Source organism: Pelodiscus sinensis, chromosome 14, assembly GCF_049634645.1.
Source record: "Pelodiscus sinensis isolate JC-2024 chromosome 14, ASM4963464v1, whole genome shotgun sequence".
In the NCBI taxonomy this organism is placed as follows: domain Eukaryota; kingdom Metazoa; phylum Chordata; order Testudines; family Trionychidae; genus Pelodiscus; species Pelodiscus sinensis.
Genome location: NC_134724.1, coordinates 40,430,980 through 40,447,786, shown reverse-complemented (window position 1 = coordinate 40,447,786; position 16,807 = coordinate 40,430,980). Strand labels below are relative to the sequence as shown.

At 43.1% G+C, this 16,807-nt stretch overlaps 1 protein-coding gene across 8 annotated transcripts in view; it reads right to left on the bottom strand.

The window, feature by feature from the left end:
• HERC1 (HECT and RLD domain containing E3 ubiquitin protein ligase family member 1) overlaps window positions 1–16,807 on the bottom strand; it is a 215,408-nt gene that overhangs the window by 39,039 nt on the left and 159,562 nt on the right. For 7 of the 8 annotated variants that reach the window (XM_075897632.1, XM_075897635.1, XM_075897636.1 and 4 more), the window contains 6 exons: window positions 15,797–16,067; window positions 13,539–13,752; window positions 10,760–11,016; window positions 4,211–4,338; window positions 1,327–1,454; window positions 157–357 (listed from right to left, as the gene is read on the bottom strand). In XM_075897632.1, the coding sequence (XP_075753747.1) occupies window positions 157–357; window positions 1,327–1,454; window positions 4,211–4,338; window positions 10,760–11,016; window positions 13,539–13,752; window positions 15,797–16,067 (1,199 nt within the window). The remainder of the gene's footprint in view (window positions 1–156; window positions 358–1,326; window positions 1,455–4,210; window positions 4,339–10,759; window positions 11,017–13,538; window positions 13,753–15,796; window positions 16,068–16,807) is intronic. The other variant, XM_075897638.1, reaches the window with a different exon arrangement.

The window sequence follows — 16,807 nt, the reverse complement described above, 5'->3', positions numbered from 1 at the left end:
CTATCTTGTGTTTATGAGGCATGTTAACACTAGTACTGGAATTATGTGAATAGTTCTTCAAAAAACTGAAGTATACTCTGCATTTTAATATAGGTCACAAAATTCTAAATTTGTAGCTTATAACATTTCTTTAGAAATATCAGCATGGTCACCTACCATCCTTTCTGTAGCAATGCTCCAGTTCTATTCGATGCATGGTTGAAACATCTACAACTTCAATAAGCCCAAGAGATCCATCCATACGACCTACTAATAATAGTTCTGGTGTGTCGCCTGTCCATGTTGCAGCTGGCCCTTCTTCTGGCCAAGCTAGAGCAGAAACCCAGTGGGGCTGAAGGTCTAATAATCCTTTTCCTCCTGAAAACACCAAAAATCTGTTATAATACTTCATTTTACTACACATTAAAAGACCAAAGAGTACCTCTCAGAGGACAGTGCTAAAAGACTATGTATACAACTGGGACATATACTACTGATGATCCTTAAAATCTTTTAACAAACATGTGATTACAAAGCAACTGGTTAGTAACTTGCTACAAAACATAAATCAATATAATGTCTCAAAAGCAACTAATATACAACTCATCTTCAAATAAATGACTCTGGAAAAAAGAGTCTTACATTTTATGTAAGACTGCAGCATTCAGATAATGCTGTAACTGGCACCCCTCAGGAGAAACCATATAAATGAAACAAATACACTAAACCAAGAATGTGTCAGGAACATAGAAGCAGTTCTTTATGGAACTATCCAAGACTGTAACCAGTGATTTTTGCAAATATGAGGAGTTAGATAGGGATTGTACAGCCGCCTAAAGGATTAATGATCTTCCTTTCAGAGCTGGCCTCAAAGGTACCATTTTGAGCATTCTAGTGCACCTGTGCAAGGAAAATGTGGGAACCTTTTTAAACTCCTTTTAAAAGTAACTACTTATGTAAACTTTTGGTGATAGCTTGTTTAAATGTCAAATATATTTTAAAGCCTATAAAAAGAATAGTATTTATAGGCAATGACTGCTATTCCAGTAGGCAAGTTTAAAGCCCAATACACATTTTAGTAACTTTTCTGGTTCAATGATAAACTAGAAGGATTCATATTAACTATTGAGTTCCCACTGCTTATGTTGTAACAAATGCTGAAAAAGGTATTAAGGTTTTAGCAAATAAGCTGGGTTCAGAGCATTTACTGAAGGAGGAATGCTACGTATACTAATTGGCAAGTAAATCTGCTAAAACACTGACATACAAAAGTGCCATTTCTCAGGAGTTTTTAAATAGCTGTCAGACACAAGCTATACTATTAAAAGAACATTATGTTCATCATACCATTGACCTGCCATATGTTCACCATTTTTTCCAAAGCTCCAGCCAGATACTTGCCACTGATGCTCCAACAGACAAGAGACAAGCTAGGATCACTGGGTGACCCCAGACATTCTTCTGAATCACTTTCCCTACAACAAAACAAAGCTGCATTTGAAAGCATTTCTAACTGGAGAAAGTGAGAAAAAGTTTAATCCATTAAAAACCTGAGTCATTTTCTGTAATTCCCTTGCTGTTATTACAGATACACAACCAAAGAATTTTCTCCTCAATTGCAGCTCGTTTTCTATAACAGACCCAATTCTGACTACCTGTGACATTGCCAAACTAAAGCAACCTGCCTGGAACATCATTATCTTATGCCAGAGTGGAGTTTTCTGGGAAGTCTCTCAGAAAATCAAGCAAGGAAGTTAGGAAGTCTAAGGACAAAAGTTAGACGAGAAGTTTCTCGTTGATTTCTGCCGCCAATTCTCCTGCACACTGGGGAAGTTTCTCATGGCTCAACTAAAGTAAAGATATTTTAAAGCCAACCAAAGTAGGATTTCTAATTAAAGGTCTAGAAAACATGACCTATGAGGGAAGATTTAAAAAAAAAAAAAAAAAAAAAGAAAGGATTTTCATCTGGAAAAGAGAAGATTGGTAACAATTTTCAAGTACATAAAAGGTTCTTACAATTTTCTCCCTAACCTCTGAGGATAGGGCAAGAAGCAATGGGCTTAAATTGCAGTAATGGTGGTTTGGGTTGGACATTAGGAAAAACTTCCTGTCAGGGTAGATAAGCAGTGGAATAAATGGCCTGTGGAAGAATGTGGAATCATTGGAGAGGTTTAAGAATAGGTTAGACCTGTCGGATGGTCTGGATAATATCTAGCCCTGCCATGAAGGACTAGATGAACTCCCAAGGTCCCTTCCAGTCCTATGATTCTATGATCACCTTAATGTAACAGGATTCTTGAGTGTGCAGAGCTGCTCTTGCAGCTTGAGTGGCCTCTTCTTCGTGACTAGTGCAGGGTATCCCCACACCTGAGCTATCATATCATCCTACTGGAGCCACTGGTGGCAAGTGCAGGTTGCAGTACTCCACAGGCTGTTCTAATTTATGCTGTAGGAATAGCTCAGTTGCACAATGACACCAAGATAAGACAGTGAAATGATGGCATCATTGATCTTCCCCACTAACTTCTATTAAGCACTCCTTGGTTAGAATTGGTGATTGTAGCCACTTGAATTTTTTGGTTAATCAAAATGCCAAAAAAGCCTGGCCAGGAAACATCCAGTCTGTTTTAATCTATTTTGTCTAGGACTGGTTTTATTTACCAGTTTTGGAGAATTACTCAGTGAATTTATTAGGTTTTGAAAAAGTTTACATGTGTTTTATGAGCTCTGCAAAAATCTTAATTCTGCAATCCATCTTTCACAGAGCTTATGAAGTCGTAGAAAAAGATGAAATTTACAAATTGTACAAAAATAGAGTGAGTGAGTGTCAGAGAGAGAGACTCCCCAGGAGAGAGCTATAATGTAAGTCTGCTAAAGCCGATAACAAAACTCATGCTTCAAGAAATTTGCAAACTGCACATACACGTACCTAAAATGCCATGCTATAAGGAGAAATAAGCAGTGGAATGCACGCCCACAAGTCCTGAATTCTATTCTTACAATTAACCCCAAAAATTACCTTAATACTTAGTATATTATAAACATTTTTGGGTCATACCTAATGCTCTATGAAATTAAAGGAAAGAAAGACTCTCACAGACTGAATGTGAATCTGTTCCTTCATTAAGCTTTCTAAATCCTTATGAAGCAGGCAAATATAATTTGATGTAGCCCAACTTCAGATAAGAAAAAAAGTAAGTATTGAAGAAGTTCAGGGACTTGCACAAAGTTACACAGCAATTAGGAAAACAAAATTAAATCAATAGAAAAGTACGTTTAAGTCAATATATTTGGCATGTACTCTTAATATGACAGTCCTCCCTTAAGCTTATATTTTGTGTGCTATCATTTAAGTTTGTTCTATGGTAAATTTATTATGAAATAATACATAGGAAATATCCCTGGGTTAACTTTTTTTTTTAAATCCCCTTACCTGGATTACTAAAATCACTTTCAGTTTTAAGTTTTTTTCCAGTTTTAAATAATTTAATTTTGACCATTTTTGTTATCTATTATATATTTGAGAGAGTTTATTTGTCTATCCATTTGTTCAAGATCTCCTCCTAAATGGTAAGCATTAGGACCACCAAATTTGGTATGCATCTTCCTCTTCTCATAATTTAAAGCAAGGTAAGTGTATGGTTGTGTCAGGACAATGGGATGTGCCTGGAATGCAAATGTTTTTCATAACATGGAAAGGGAAGGGGCTGCTAGCAGGGACAATTATGCTGTCTAATGAGCACAGGGGGGCAGCAGGGACCAGGTGTGGAGGTAACCTTCCCATATGCTGCCGGCCCCGCACTGTGGTCAGCCCTGGTGAGCTGCCAGCCAGGAAGCATGGTTCCTGCTGGCTCCTGTAGCTCCTTTATCCCCGGCCCTGAGCCCCTCCTCCCAACATAATCCTGAATCCTGCACCACTCCACATCCCCAGTCCCTTGCCCTGAGTCTACCACATCCTCAAACCCTGACTCTTGCACCAACACACACCTCCATCCCCCTGCCCTGAGCCCCTCATCAACCTCAACCCTGACTCCTACACCCCCATGCCCTGAGGGACCAGAGCAATGCTGGGTAAATCTTCTAGTTTTAAGTATAGTAAACATCCCAAAGGAGAACAAGAAGACTATCCCCTACATTCAGGCAGTTTCCTGTGCCAATGGGACTCCTCATAGGTCTGCCTATATGAAGCAATTAATAGCTGGCTACCATTAAAAATCAACAAAAAACTTACAGTTTGTTGAAAACACATGTTTGCTGCAGTGAATATTGCTTCTTTGTTACATTCCACACTCTTATAGTTCCATCATTCCCACTGGTTGCCAAAAGTCCCTTTTTATTGCACCAAACACATGTCATCACCTGTAGAAATTAAATTAAAAAGTGTAAAATCAGTTTAAAATGTAAGGGTAGACATATTCATTTCATTCAGTTTGCCTGATCCAGACAAAGCATGAGCTGTATTATTTAAATCAATTATACTAAACAGGTATAAACAATGCCTAAGAAAAAAATTTCCTTTTGTTCTACAATACTGCAAAATTAGGCACATTATTTGGGGTACTATACACTGCTGTCAAACAGAATCATGAATGAGACAAATTATCTGTTATGGCAAAACAAATGAATATACATTTATTTTGAAATCATATATAAGAACAGTCTCCCTCTCCACACACACACACACACACACACACACACACACACACACACACACTTTTCCCCGCGGGACAACAGAATGACATCATACATCATCTGTGTCCACAGGCTCTGCCCTCGCACATGCTCCCTGACCTGGACACTGTTCAGGGACCAGCAAAGCTGCCTGACAGCCCAGCCTGGCAGATTCTGCCTCTCAAGGGTCCTGCCTGCTCAGCTCTGGCCACAGCCTTTTGAGCGGCCTATGCCCTGGCCCCAGAGCTGCTTTGGCTGGTGCAAGGTCTGGGGTGTGACCCACTTGCAACGGGAACGGAGGCAGGGTCCCATGTCCCGGGGCACCACAACTTGCTCCAGGGCTGCTTGCTTGTGCCACTGTTGTTCTTGGCGCTCACGGGCTGCTGGGCCAGCAAGCTCAGGAGAAGCGCCAGGTTCCAGGTGAAGTGCCCTGTGTTCCCGGCTGGCCGACTGGCCACGTCCTAAGCCCAGCACCGAGCTGTCTTGGCGAGACCAAGCCCAGTCCGTCTCCCTCCCTCCTTACCACATTCAGGGCTGCAGTAGCCAGCAACACTTCTGTAAGGCAGGCAAGGAGGTGCCCGGCAGCACTGACGGAAGCAGTCCAGGCCCCCTTTGCCTGGTGCCACAGCCTCACCCTTACTCCTCCCCTGTGTGGGTGGAGCACTAGCCCTGACTTCTGGGAAGAGGGGAGAGGTGGAGAGAAAGCCCTAATCCTCGCTGCATGGGTAAGAAGTGCATCCCCCTCCCGGGCTGGGGAAACAGCAGCACATCAGCGTGCTGTCTGGAGGCTTTCCCTGTGCTCCCATTGGCCAGATTCCAGCAAATGAGAAAAGCGGGAGGATGAGCCAGGGACTGGCACAGGGCTCAAACACAAGTAAATGCTCCCAAGTCCCTTCATCTCCAGCCCCTTCACTCACCCCCTCTCCCCAGTCAGACATCCTGCCCCCACTCTGCTCCTGCCCCCTCCCTCCTGACCAGACACATACCCTCAGCCTGCTCCTGCACCGCATCCCCAAGCCTCTCACTCACTCCCCACCGAGACCCAGCACCCCCCAGGCTCCTCACTCACTCCTTCCACCGAGACCCAGCACCCCCCAGGCTCCTCACTCACTCCTTCCACCGAGACCCAGCACCCCCCAGGCTCCTCACTCACTCCTTCCACCGAGACCCAGCACCCCCCAGGCTCCTCACTCACTCCTTCCACCGAGACCCAGCACCCCCCAGGCTCCTCACTCACTCCTTCCACCGAGACCCAGCACCCCCCAGGCTCCTCACTCACTCCTTCCACCGAGACCCAGCACCCCCCAGGCTCCTCACTCACTCCTTCCACCGAGACCCAGCACCCCCCAGGCTCCTCACTCACTCCTTCCACCGAGACCCAGCACCCCCCAGGCTCCTCACTCACTCCTTCCACCGAGACCCAGCACCCCCCAGGCTCCTCACTCACTCCTTCCACCGAGACCCAGCACCCCCAGCCCACACCTGCCTGCTCCTCCAGCCTGCTCCTGCTCCCTCCCCGTGGCCAGACACTCTGGCCCCAGCTTGCTCCTGCCTCTTCACCCCTAGCCAGATTCCCTACCCCCAAGCCTGCTCCTCCACCCTTCCTCCTAGTCAGACACCCTATCCCCAAGCCTGCTCCTGCACCCTACCTTCTACCCAGACCTTGCACCCCCTTCAGCCCTTCCTGCACCCCTGTTCCTATCCCACTCACTGGCAGTCCTGTCCCACACATTGAACCCCTCATTTTTGGCCCCACCAGAGCCTTGGGGACACACATAATCCACTAACCCTGGAACCCCAGAATTAATATGGCCTGAGGCCTTGAACCTCAGTCCTCCCTACCCCCCAATGGGGCTGGAGTGCCAGAGGAGTGAGGTGTTTCTGTTGGGTGCCACATCAGTGAGAGTTGGGGTTTCTCAAGGGGCTTTTTTCCTTCTCACTTGTGTGGTCCCCAACTGATTTTTCTGTGGGTCAGTGGCCCCCAACACAAAAAAGGTTCCTCACCCCTGCCATAAATAAAGAGAATGTTGAAATATTTGTGTTGGACATAATATTTTAAGAACATAACATAAGAACATAAGAACGGCCGTACTGGGTCAGACCAAAGGTCCATCTAGCCCAGTATCCTGTCTGCCGACAGTGGCCAGCACCAGGTGCCCCAGAGAGGGTGGACCGAAGACAATGATCAAGCGATTTGTCTCCTGCCATCCCTCTCCAGCCTCTGACAGACAGAGGCCAAGGACAGCATTTTATCCCCTGGCTAATAGCCTTTTATGGACCTAACCTCCATGAAATTATCTAGCTTCTCTTTAAACTCTATTATAGTCCTAGCCTTCACAGCCTCCTCTGGCAAGGAGTTCCACAGGTTGACTACACACTGTATGAAGAAGAACTTTCTTTTATTAGTTTTAAACCTGCTACCCATTAATTTCATTTGGTGTCCTCTAGTTCTTCTATTTAGGGAACTAATAAATAACTTCTATCGGCCCTCTCCACACTACTCATGATTTTATATACCTCTATCATATCCCCCCTCGGTCTCCTCTTTTCTAAACTGAAAAGTCCCAGTCTCTTTAACCTCTCCTCATATGGGACCCGTTCCAAACCCCTAATCATTTTAGTTGCCCTTTTCTGAACCCTTTGCAAGGCCAAAGTATCTTTTTTGAGGTAAGGAGACCACATCTGTACACAGTATTCAAGATGTGGGCGTACCATAGTTTTATACAGGGGCAGTAAGATATTCTGGGTCCTATTTTCTATCCCTTTCCTAATAATTCCTAGCATCCTATTTGCCTTTTTGACCGCCGCTGCACACTGCGTGAAAGTTTTCAGAGAACTGTCCACGATAACTCCAAGATCTCTTTCCTGATATGTCGTAGCCAAATTATCCCCCATCATACTGTACGTATAGTTGGGGTTATTTCTCCCGATGTTCATTACTTTACACTTATCCACATTAAATTTCATTTGCCATTTTGCTGCCCAATCACTGAGTTTGGTGAGATCTTCTTGGAGTCCCTCACAGTCTGCTTCTGTCTTGACTATCCTAAACAGTTTTGTATCATCTGCAAACTTCACTACCTCACTGCTTACCCCTTTCTCCAGATCATTTATGAATAAGTTGAAAAGGATTGGTCCCAGGACTGACCCTTGGGGTACACCACTAGTTACCCCTCTCCAATCTGAAAAGTTACCATTTATTCCTACCCTTTGTTTCCTGTCTTTTAGCCAGTTCTCAATCCAAGAAAGGACCTTCCCTCTTATCCCATGGCCATGTAATTTACACAAGAGCCTTTGGTGAGGGACCTTGTCAAAGGCTTTCTGAAAATCCAAGTATACTATATCTACTGGATCCCCCTTGTCCGCATGTTTGTTAACCCCTTCAAAGAACTCTAACAGATTAGTAAGACAGGATTTCCCTTTACAGAAGCCATATTGACTTTTGTCCAACAAATTATGTTCTTCTACATGCTTCACAATTTTATTCTTTACTATTGTTTCTACTAATTTGCCCGGTACTGAAGTTAGACTTACCGGTCTGTAATTGCCAGGATCGCCTCTAGAGCCCTTTTTAAATATTGGTGTCACGTTGGCTACCTTCCAGTCATTAGGTATGGAAGTCGATTTAAAGGATAGGTTACAAACCACAGATAATAGTTCAGCAATTTCCCATTTGAGTTCTTTTAGAACCCTTGGATGAATGCCATGCGGTCCCGGAGATTTGTTAACATTAAGTTTTTCTATTTGTTCCAAAACCTCCTCTAATGACACTTCAATCCGGGACAGTTCCTCAGATTCATCACCCACAAAGGACGGTGCAGATTCAGGAATCTCCCCAATGTCCTCAGCCGTAAAGACTGAAGCAAAGAAATCATTTAGTTTCTCCGCAATTGCTTTATTGCCCTTGATTGCTCCTTTTATAGCTCGATCATCTAGGGGACCCACAGGTTTTTTAGCAGGCTTCCTGCTTCTAATGTACTTAAAAAACATTTTGTTATTTCTTTTTGAGTTTTTGGCTAGCTGTTCCTCAAAATCTTTTTTTGCTTTTCTTATTACATTTTTACACTTGATTTGACAGTGTTTATGTTCTCTTCTATTTATCTCACTAGAATTGGACTTCCACTTCTTAAAAGATACCTTTTTGTCCCTCACTGCTTCTTTTACATGGTGGTTAAGCCACGGTGACTCTTTTTTAGGTCTCTTGCTATGTTTTTTAATTTGGGGTACACATTTAAGTTGGGCCTCTATTATGGTGTCTTTAAAAAGTTTCCATGCAGCTTTCAAGGATTTGGTTCTAGTCTCTGTGCCTTTTAATTTCTGTTTAACAAACCTCCTCATTTTTGTGTAATTCCCCTTTTTGAAATTAAATGCCAGGGTGCTGGACTGCTGAGGTGTTCTTCCCACCACAGGAATGTTGAATGTTATTATATTATGGTCACTATTCCCAAGCGGTCCTGTAACGGTTATATCCTGGACCTGATCCTGCACTCCACTCAGGACTAAATCAAGAATTGCCTCTCCCCTTGTGGGTTCCTGCACAAGCTGCTCCAAGAAGCAGTCATTTAAGCCATTGAGAAATTTTATCTCCGCTTCTCTTCCTGAGGTGACATGTATCCAGTCAATATGGGGGTAATTAAAATCCCCCATTATTATAGAGTTCTTTATTTTGGTAGCCTCTCTAATCTCCCTCAGCATTTCCATGTCAGTATCGCTGTCCTGGTCAGGTGGTCGGTAATATATCCCTACTGCTAATTTCTTATTATTGGTGCATGGAATTACTATCCATAGCGATTCTATTGAACATGTTGATTCACTTAATATTTTTATTTCGTTTGATTCTACATTATCTTTCACATACAGTGCCACTCCGCCACCCACCCGGCCTGCTCTATCCTTTCGATATATTTTATATCCCGGTATGATTGTGTCCCACATATTTTCTTCATTCCACCAGGTTTCAGTGATGCCTATTACGTCAATCTCCTCATTTAATACGAGGTACTCCAGTTCACCCATCTTATTAGTCAGACTCCTAGCATTTGTGTACAAGCACTTCAAAAATTTGCCACTGGTTATTTGTCTGCCCTTCCCTGATGCATTGGATTCCTATGTATGCGGTTGTTTGTCTGACCTGACCCATGGTTCGCCCTCTCCGCTCCTCTCTTTCTGACTACAGCTTAGAGAATCTCTATCAATGGATTCTCCTCTAAGAGAAGTCTCCCTCCGATTTACGTGCATCTCCGCACCAATCGGCTTTCCCCCATCTCTTACATTTTACTTTATTTAAAATGAAGCCTGACCAACAAGGCCCCAATTGGGGCCCAGCCCCATCTGGCCGCAGCATCCTGTCCCCAATCCCGATCCTGGGGCATGCCCCACAATCCAGCCCCCATCTGGCTGCAGAAAGGGCTGGTGGTAGCCCCCCTTCTGCTGCCGCACAGGCAGGTGAAAAGGCCACAATCTGGCTGCAGCAGAGAGCGGCTGGTGAGCGTAGCGAGCAGCGGGCACAACCCCCTAGTTTTAAAAAAATCAAGTTAATGAATTCTACAGTTTCAATAGGTAGCATGTACACAACTGGCTCCATGTCGGCAGATTCACCTGCATGGAGGTCTATTGATGCAACAAGATGATGCTCATGAAAAGCCATTTTTGCAAGCTCAGTGCCTTAATTATTGAAGCTGACACTACAATAAGGAATTTAAAATATAGTACCCTCATTCCCCACCCATTTAATCTATAATTTTGATGCTATAACTTACTGTGGTCCTCCTCTCATTCTTTTGAAAAAAGAGGGATAACACAATGTTAAATCTTAATTATAGTACATTTGTAGCCACAACAAAATTAGTAGCATTAGGCCAAAATCTTTGATAAAAGCAAGCTGAACAGCAAACAGGTTAAATGTTTTATGGCATAAGATGTTCGCTCAGTGTTTGATACTACAAACTGTTATCTTTTATGAGAAATATTTCTTCTACAAAATACCAGAAGTCAGTTGCTTTGCTTACACAGTAATTTACGACCTGCACTTTTTCTGTGTTCTGAAGAAAAAAAGCTCTATAAAGAATAAATTACACATAAAAAATATTTTGGGAGAAATAATGCTTACCCTGTTCTGATGAGCCTCCAGTTTTATGAAGGAGCATTTTCGTAGATCTCCACCCATGTCAGCAAGGGTCTGAGGACTTATTTGATTATCTCGATCATGTGCTGCAAGAGTTCGCACAAGCTGCTGTGCAGCCCACTGCCTATGTTGCGAGGACAACCTTGAAGAAAGGCAGCAAGCTGCTAATGCATTAGCCAGCTCCAGAGGGCCTACAGCAGAAGGATCATAGGGAGGATGGGCATACAAATGGGCAATTAAACCTGCTTAAACAAAACAATGAGATACCACAGAGCCATCTTAAACCCAAACAAAAACAAAAAAAAAACCCCACTCCAAAAAACCCCCCAAAACACCAAACAAACGGAAAGCCCTGTTCTGATACAGACTGAAAACTAGCCATCTTCTGATATTAATCCACAAAATCCTCTAGAAACCTTCTGTCACCATTAAAATCAACAGGGAAACTCCAACTGGTGCCACTGGGCCAGGATTTCTTTCTAAAGATCAGGCTTTTTAAGGCTCCAATACTGCATTAGAATCTATTAAGCGTGACTGTCTACACCCAAGCGGAGCCTTGCTAGCAAGCCTCACGGGCAGTCAATGGACTCCATGAATGCATAGAAATCCAAGCTAACAAACTAACATAGCGAGGGGGGGGGCGGGAGAAGGGAGAGAATAATTTAGTTTGATAACCCACAAATAAAATATCTAGAACAGGGGTGGGAAACGTAAGGCCCAGGGGCTGGATGCAACCTCCGGCTTGCCTGGATTCAGCCCCCCTGGCTTAGGGCTCTCCAGCCAGTACCGGGGAGCCCATGCAGGCTCTTCAGCCGCCCGCCCATCCCTGCGGGGCTGGAGGACAAAATTTAGTAGCTTGGGCCCCCTTAGGTACTGGTATGCTAGAGGAATGTGAGGAGCGCCTTTTTTTTGGCATCTCGCTTCTGTGCAGGCCCCAAATGATTTTTCTGTGGGTCAGTGGCCCTTGGGCCAAAAAAGGTTCCCCACCCTGATCTAGAATATGAACCCTATACCACTGGTTTTACAACTAATTGTTGTAAAAATGTCTGATTGTTATCAAGGTATGATGCCAACAACCACACATTAATCTTTGTTAAGTGGCATAATTGTATCCATCTATGTTTAGGAAGGATAGAGCCTTAGTTCTGTGCCTAATGACACTTCTGTAACATTAGGCATGTGGAATAATAATAAAAAATGGGTGAAGATTACTTTGGGTTAAATGTTTATGCCATTAGACTAATGAGGAATGAGTCAAATATCTCTCTTATTGTGGGTTGTATAAGCCCATAAAAAAGGCTAGAGCTGGAACAATCACTGTGATTAAGAGTGAAGTATTTTACTTATTATGATCCCTAAAGTGATGAAATTTTAAAGTCTCACGAGGGCTTTTCCCCCTGCTCCACTGCCTCATTATGAGGCAGAGTTAGAACTGAATGTCTAAGCTGTGTATTTTCATACTTTCAAATATTTAGGTTTCTCTCAAAGGGACATAACAGCAATTTGAAAACCACATTTCTACCTGCAAAATCTACTATAGCCAAGTAACACCTAATATTACTAATTTGAATAAATTAGTGAAAAAAATCTAACCTTTAACTTAGTGAATTTGACAGCCATTTATGTTTAGGCAGTTTCATACCATCCTATGTATACAAATGTTGTAAACATTAACAGAGAACAGAAACCTCAAAATAATTTAAAATTCACGACATTTAAAAGATGCTGTGTCAGAAACTAGATTTTTAAAAATTAAATCTATTTAAAAAAAATTAAGGTGACAATGGAAATTCAAGTTTCAATCTGACAATTACCCGAGTTTAGAATGGTGGCTTTTATTGACATTTACAAAACTCAAAGTATTCTTTAAAAAAACAACAACTTGTTATGGATATGTACTAGGGATGTCAACATGTAGTCGAGTACACGATTAACCAATGAGCCTGGGCTTATTTGGTTAATCTTATCGACTACACCCTTTCCCCTCCCATCTCTCTATTAGAAGCAGCAAGAGGGGGGAGAGTGGGAGCTGGGCTTTTAAACTGGCTCCCCACGAGCACTGGATCTACGGAGCCACCTGCACCCCCCACAATGCTGCTGCCTCTGATAGAGAGGCACCAGCATGTAGGGTGAGTGGGGCAGGTAGGAGCTGGTACATGTGGGAAAGCCAGCTTTCAAGCTAGCACCCCCCATGTATTGGCTCATGTGAGCTGCTTGCAGCAGTGCGAGGGGGAAAGTAGGGGACAGGTGGGGACCCAGGCTCGCCGCGGTCAGAGGCTGCTCCATGGGATGCAGGTGCAGCCTCTGTGTGCAGTGAGCTTGGACCTCCCACGTACAGGGGCTGCTGCCACCCCACGCTTCTGCCTCTGTATCAGAGGCAGCGGTGCGGGGTGGCAGGTGGGAGCTGATCTGCGTGGGGAGCTGGTTTAAAAAACAGCTCCGCACATGGACCAGCTCCCGCCTGTCACCCCATGCTGCTGCCTCTGATAGAGAGGCAGCAGCGCAAAATGGTAGGGGGCTCTCCAGGAGTGGGGTTGGAAGTTCACTGGCTGCCCACCCTGCCCCGCAGGGACTATTAAACAGTTGTGTAACTGATAATATTTTGTGTGGTTAAACGATTATTCATTTACATGGTATCTAACATCCCTACTATGTATGCTGCAGCTTAACTCCAGGTTAGCAAAGCTGTTTGGGAATATAAATGAGAAAAGACAGATTTGTGTGAACTATATTGACGGAACTATTTTTTAATACACAAAATTACCTTTCTTTTCAATTTCTGCTTTATCATAGTTCGGCCTTAATTTAGCCCCTTTGTCTGCCAACAATGCCACAAGTGCTTGAGTTACCACAAAGTTGGGTGATGTTACAAGCTTGTTTTCTTCTGCAATTCCTCGCAGAAAACTTGGCAAAAATTTTCTTTGGATTGGATCATCAACTGTCGTCAAATTTACACCAGTTGCAGCAGAAATCAAGTTCTATGAAGAAAAGCAACGAATTGAAAAAATTAAATTTATCCACGTTTTTAGTCAAACAAAATTTAAAATACAGATTTTTTTCAAGAACTGCAGTTTATTATGTGTAAAAGTTATCCAGCATCCTCTATGTAATATTTGCATATTTACAGAACAGCTATTTCAAGCTATTTCAAGACCTGTATCCAACAAGCTGATTGGACTCAATGGACTACTGTACCAATGTGAAACAGGTTATTTGTTACTTGCAGGTTCAAGGACAAAGAGTTTAATGTGTTATTGTCACTGTTAGGTAGAGAATTGAATCTATTAGAGTATATCTACACTTGCAGCCTATTTCGGAACAGGGCTGCAAATGTAGGCATTCGGAATTGCAAATCAAGCCCAGAATTTAAATATCCCGTGCTTGATTTGCATCTTCCCGGCCAGGCACCATTTTTTGAAATTTACAAGCCTGGAATAACTGCCCACATCTACATGCGGCAGTGAAATGGGCGTTAAAAATAAAGCTCTAGTTCGAACATCCTGTTAAACCTCATTGCAGGACGAAGAACAGGTAGTTCGAAATAGGGCTTTATTTCGAACACCCATTTCAATGCCACGTGTAGACGCGGGCAGTTATTCCAGGCTTGTAAATTTCAAAAATGGTGCCCGGCCGGGAAGATGCAAATCAAGCATGGGATATTTAAATCCCGGGCTTGATTTGTAATTCCGACTGTCTACATTTGCAGCCCTATTCTGAAATAGGTTGCAAGTGTAGACATACCCTTAGGGAACTTAGAATGCATAGAAATTTGTGGATAAGAGAAGCAAAAAACAAGGTATATAATAAAAATCAATTCTTCATCTCGGAGTACTTACAATTCTTTCACTTGCATACACTCCAAAGTCAGTAAAAGTATAATTAATAACGAGCTTGTGTGCAAGAGAGGTTATAGATCAGGGGTGGGCAATAATTTTTGCAAGGGGTCACTTCCCAAATTTTGGCACGTGGTCATGGGCTGGCTCCAAACCACCTGGAAGAGGCAAGGCCTCGGGCTGAAGGTGTGAAACTGAGGCTGGAGAGAGAAAGTGTAAGTGTAAGAGTGTGTGTAAGATGGGAGAGTGTGTATGTCACAGACACACTGTGGTACAGAATGGCTGTGTGCTGGCTAAGTTTGAGAAGCCACACTGTCTCGAAGGGAAATCTGTTCTGTTCTGTTGTCTCCCCTCACACCCACTCCTCTGAGTCACATGCATCAGACTGGAGCAGCTCTGAAGACTATCTCCTTCTACAATCCCTGCTCTGCAAAGATGGGGTACAGGGGCAGGGGAACACCATGACTTCAGAACTCTCCTCTCCCTTCCACAGCTAGCAGGAGAATTCTGAAAGCAACTCTGTTGCAGGACAGAGCAAGGGGGGGAGGAGCCACGGAACACAGGCTATGGCCTGTAAGTATGCATCTCTGCTAATCAGCTGGGTGGGCCAGAAATGCTTGGCAGGCCTGGGTTTGCCCGCTCTTGTTATAGATATGCATGACATCTTGTGCTACATATATCCACTTTTTCCGAAAATGAAAATACAGTGTTGGGTGCAGTTGACTCAATAAAATGTAGGTAATTTGTGTAACCAAAGATTGCTACCTTTTAGAGAAACCTGTTGAAGCAGCAGCTATTTAAAAACAGGTTCATGTTTTCATTGGCAAATACACATCTCAGGACGCAAATAAAGATTCATGAAGTTACCAACAATAAAACAACACTTGTGCTAACGCATGAAGGAAAACTTTTCATTTTACTTTCATCTGCTTTTTTTTTTTTCCATAAAACAAAACGTGATAAACATGAACGGCTTTCAGCTACATTTTTCAAGCAGTCCATCATGCAAATAACTTTTCACATCTAGCTGCACACAGTACGGTGAAGCATACAATGTCCTTGGCATGTTAGTGCCTTCTTTATGTACACTATTTCTCACAAAATTTACCTCTTCAACTTATATTTAAAATTGTCAATGGCAAAATACCAGGGTTTTAGGCAAATGTTTGTATAGAAATAACAATCCTACCTGCGTACACAACTGTACCAGCAGTTTTGCAGCACTAGGAGTATTTGATGCCAAGCAGCCTACAGCTGTACTCAGGTAGGCCAGGCAAGATATAGGCTTGCTTGTTTTACTATGTACTCCTCTAGACCGCTCTGTAGAACTGGACATTGTGGATGGACTTGTGGAGAGGCCTGCTCTCCCTGCTGCAGCCAGGCACATTAATCGAACCAAAGTTCGGATATCCGTTAAACCCAAAGACTCAAGACCAGCCGCAAGGCTACAACTGGATCCACTGTAAAAATAGGAAAAAATGCTTTAGTTCAGGGTTTTCTTTTTTTTTTTAAATATTAGGTACATAATAGGAAATTTCAGCTTGTATATAACTACACTGCTTGCTTGATTAGTGGGAAATTATTTCACTAGAAAAGGGTAGAAGAAAGGAAGTATTACCAATCTACTGATGGGAAACTGAGAAAGAGTTCTGATCTTACAAACACCAATGTGGTAAACTATAAGAATGTGTGCAATTCCACTTCAGAAAAAGGGACTAGTCATGCTTACAATTAACTACAGAGGTAAGTATGTGCAAGACTGGGGATTAAGTCACTTCTTCATGTCTACATCTGCATCCTAAACACCCGCCAGGCTGTGGTATGAGACCCCTATACAGAGGCAGTAATTCAATCCGATCTCTTGACTCCAAATCAAGCACCTTAACCACAAGATCTGGAAGCATTCCAGCACAGGGACCATCTTATACTACGTGTTTCTACAATGTGCAGCACAACTAGGCACTAATCTCAGTTGAGTCCTCTAAACATTAACCATTATATAGAAAAGAAGAAGTGTCATTTAGGGAAGGAAAGTGAAGAAGTATGGCAGACTGGGGTAAAAGATGGGACTCAAAAGAAAGCCCTCATAAAAAGAGCACCAGATTATTTAAAATCAGTAACATTGTTCCCACCAGATAACAAAACCGAATCCCTAGTAAATGCACATAACTAAGCCCAATGGAAATAAAGAATGTCACAA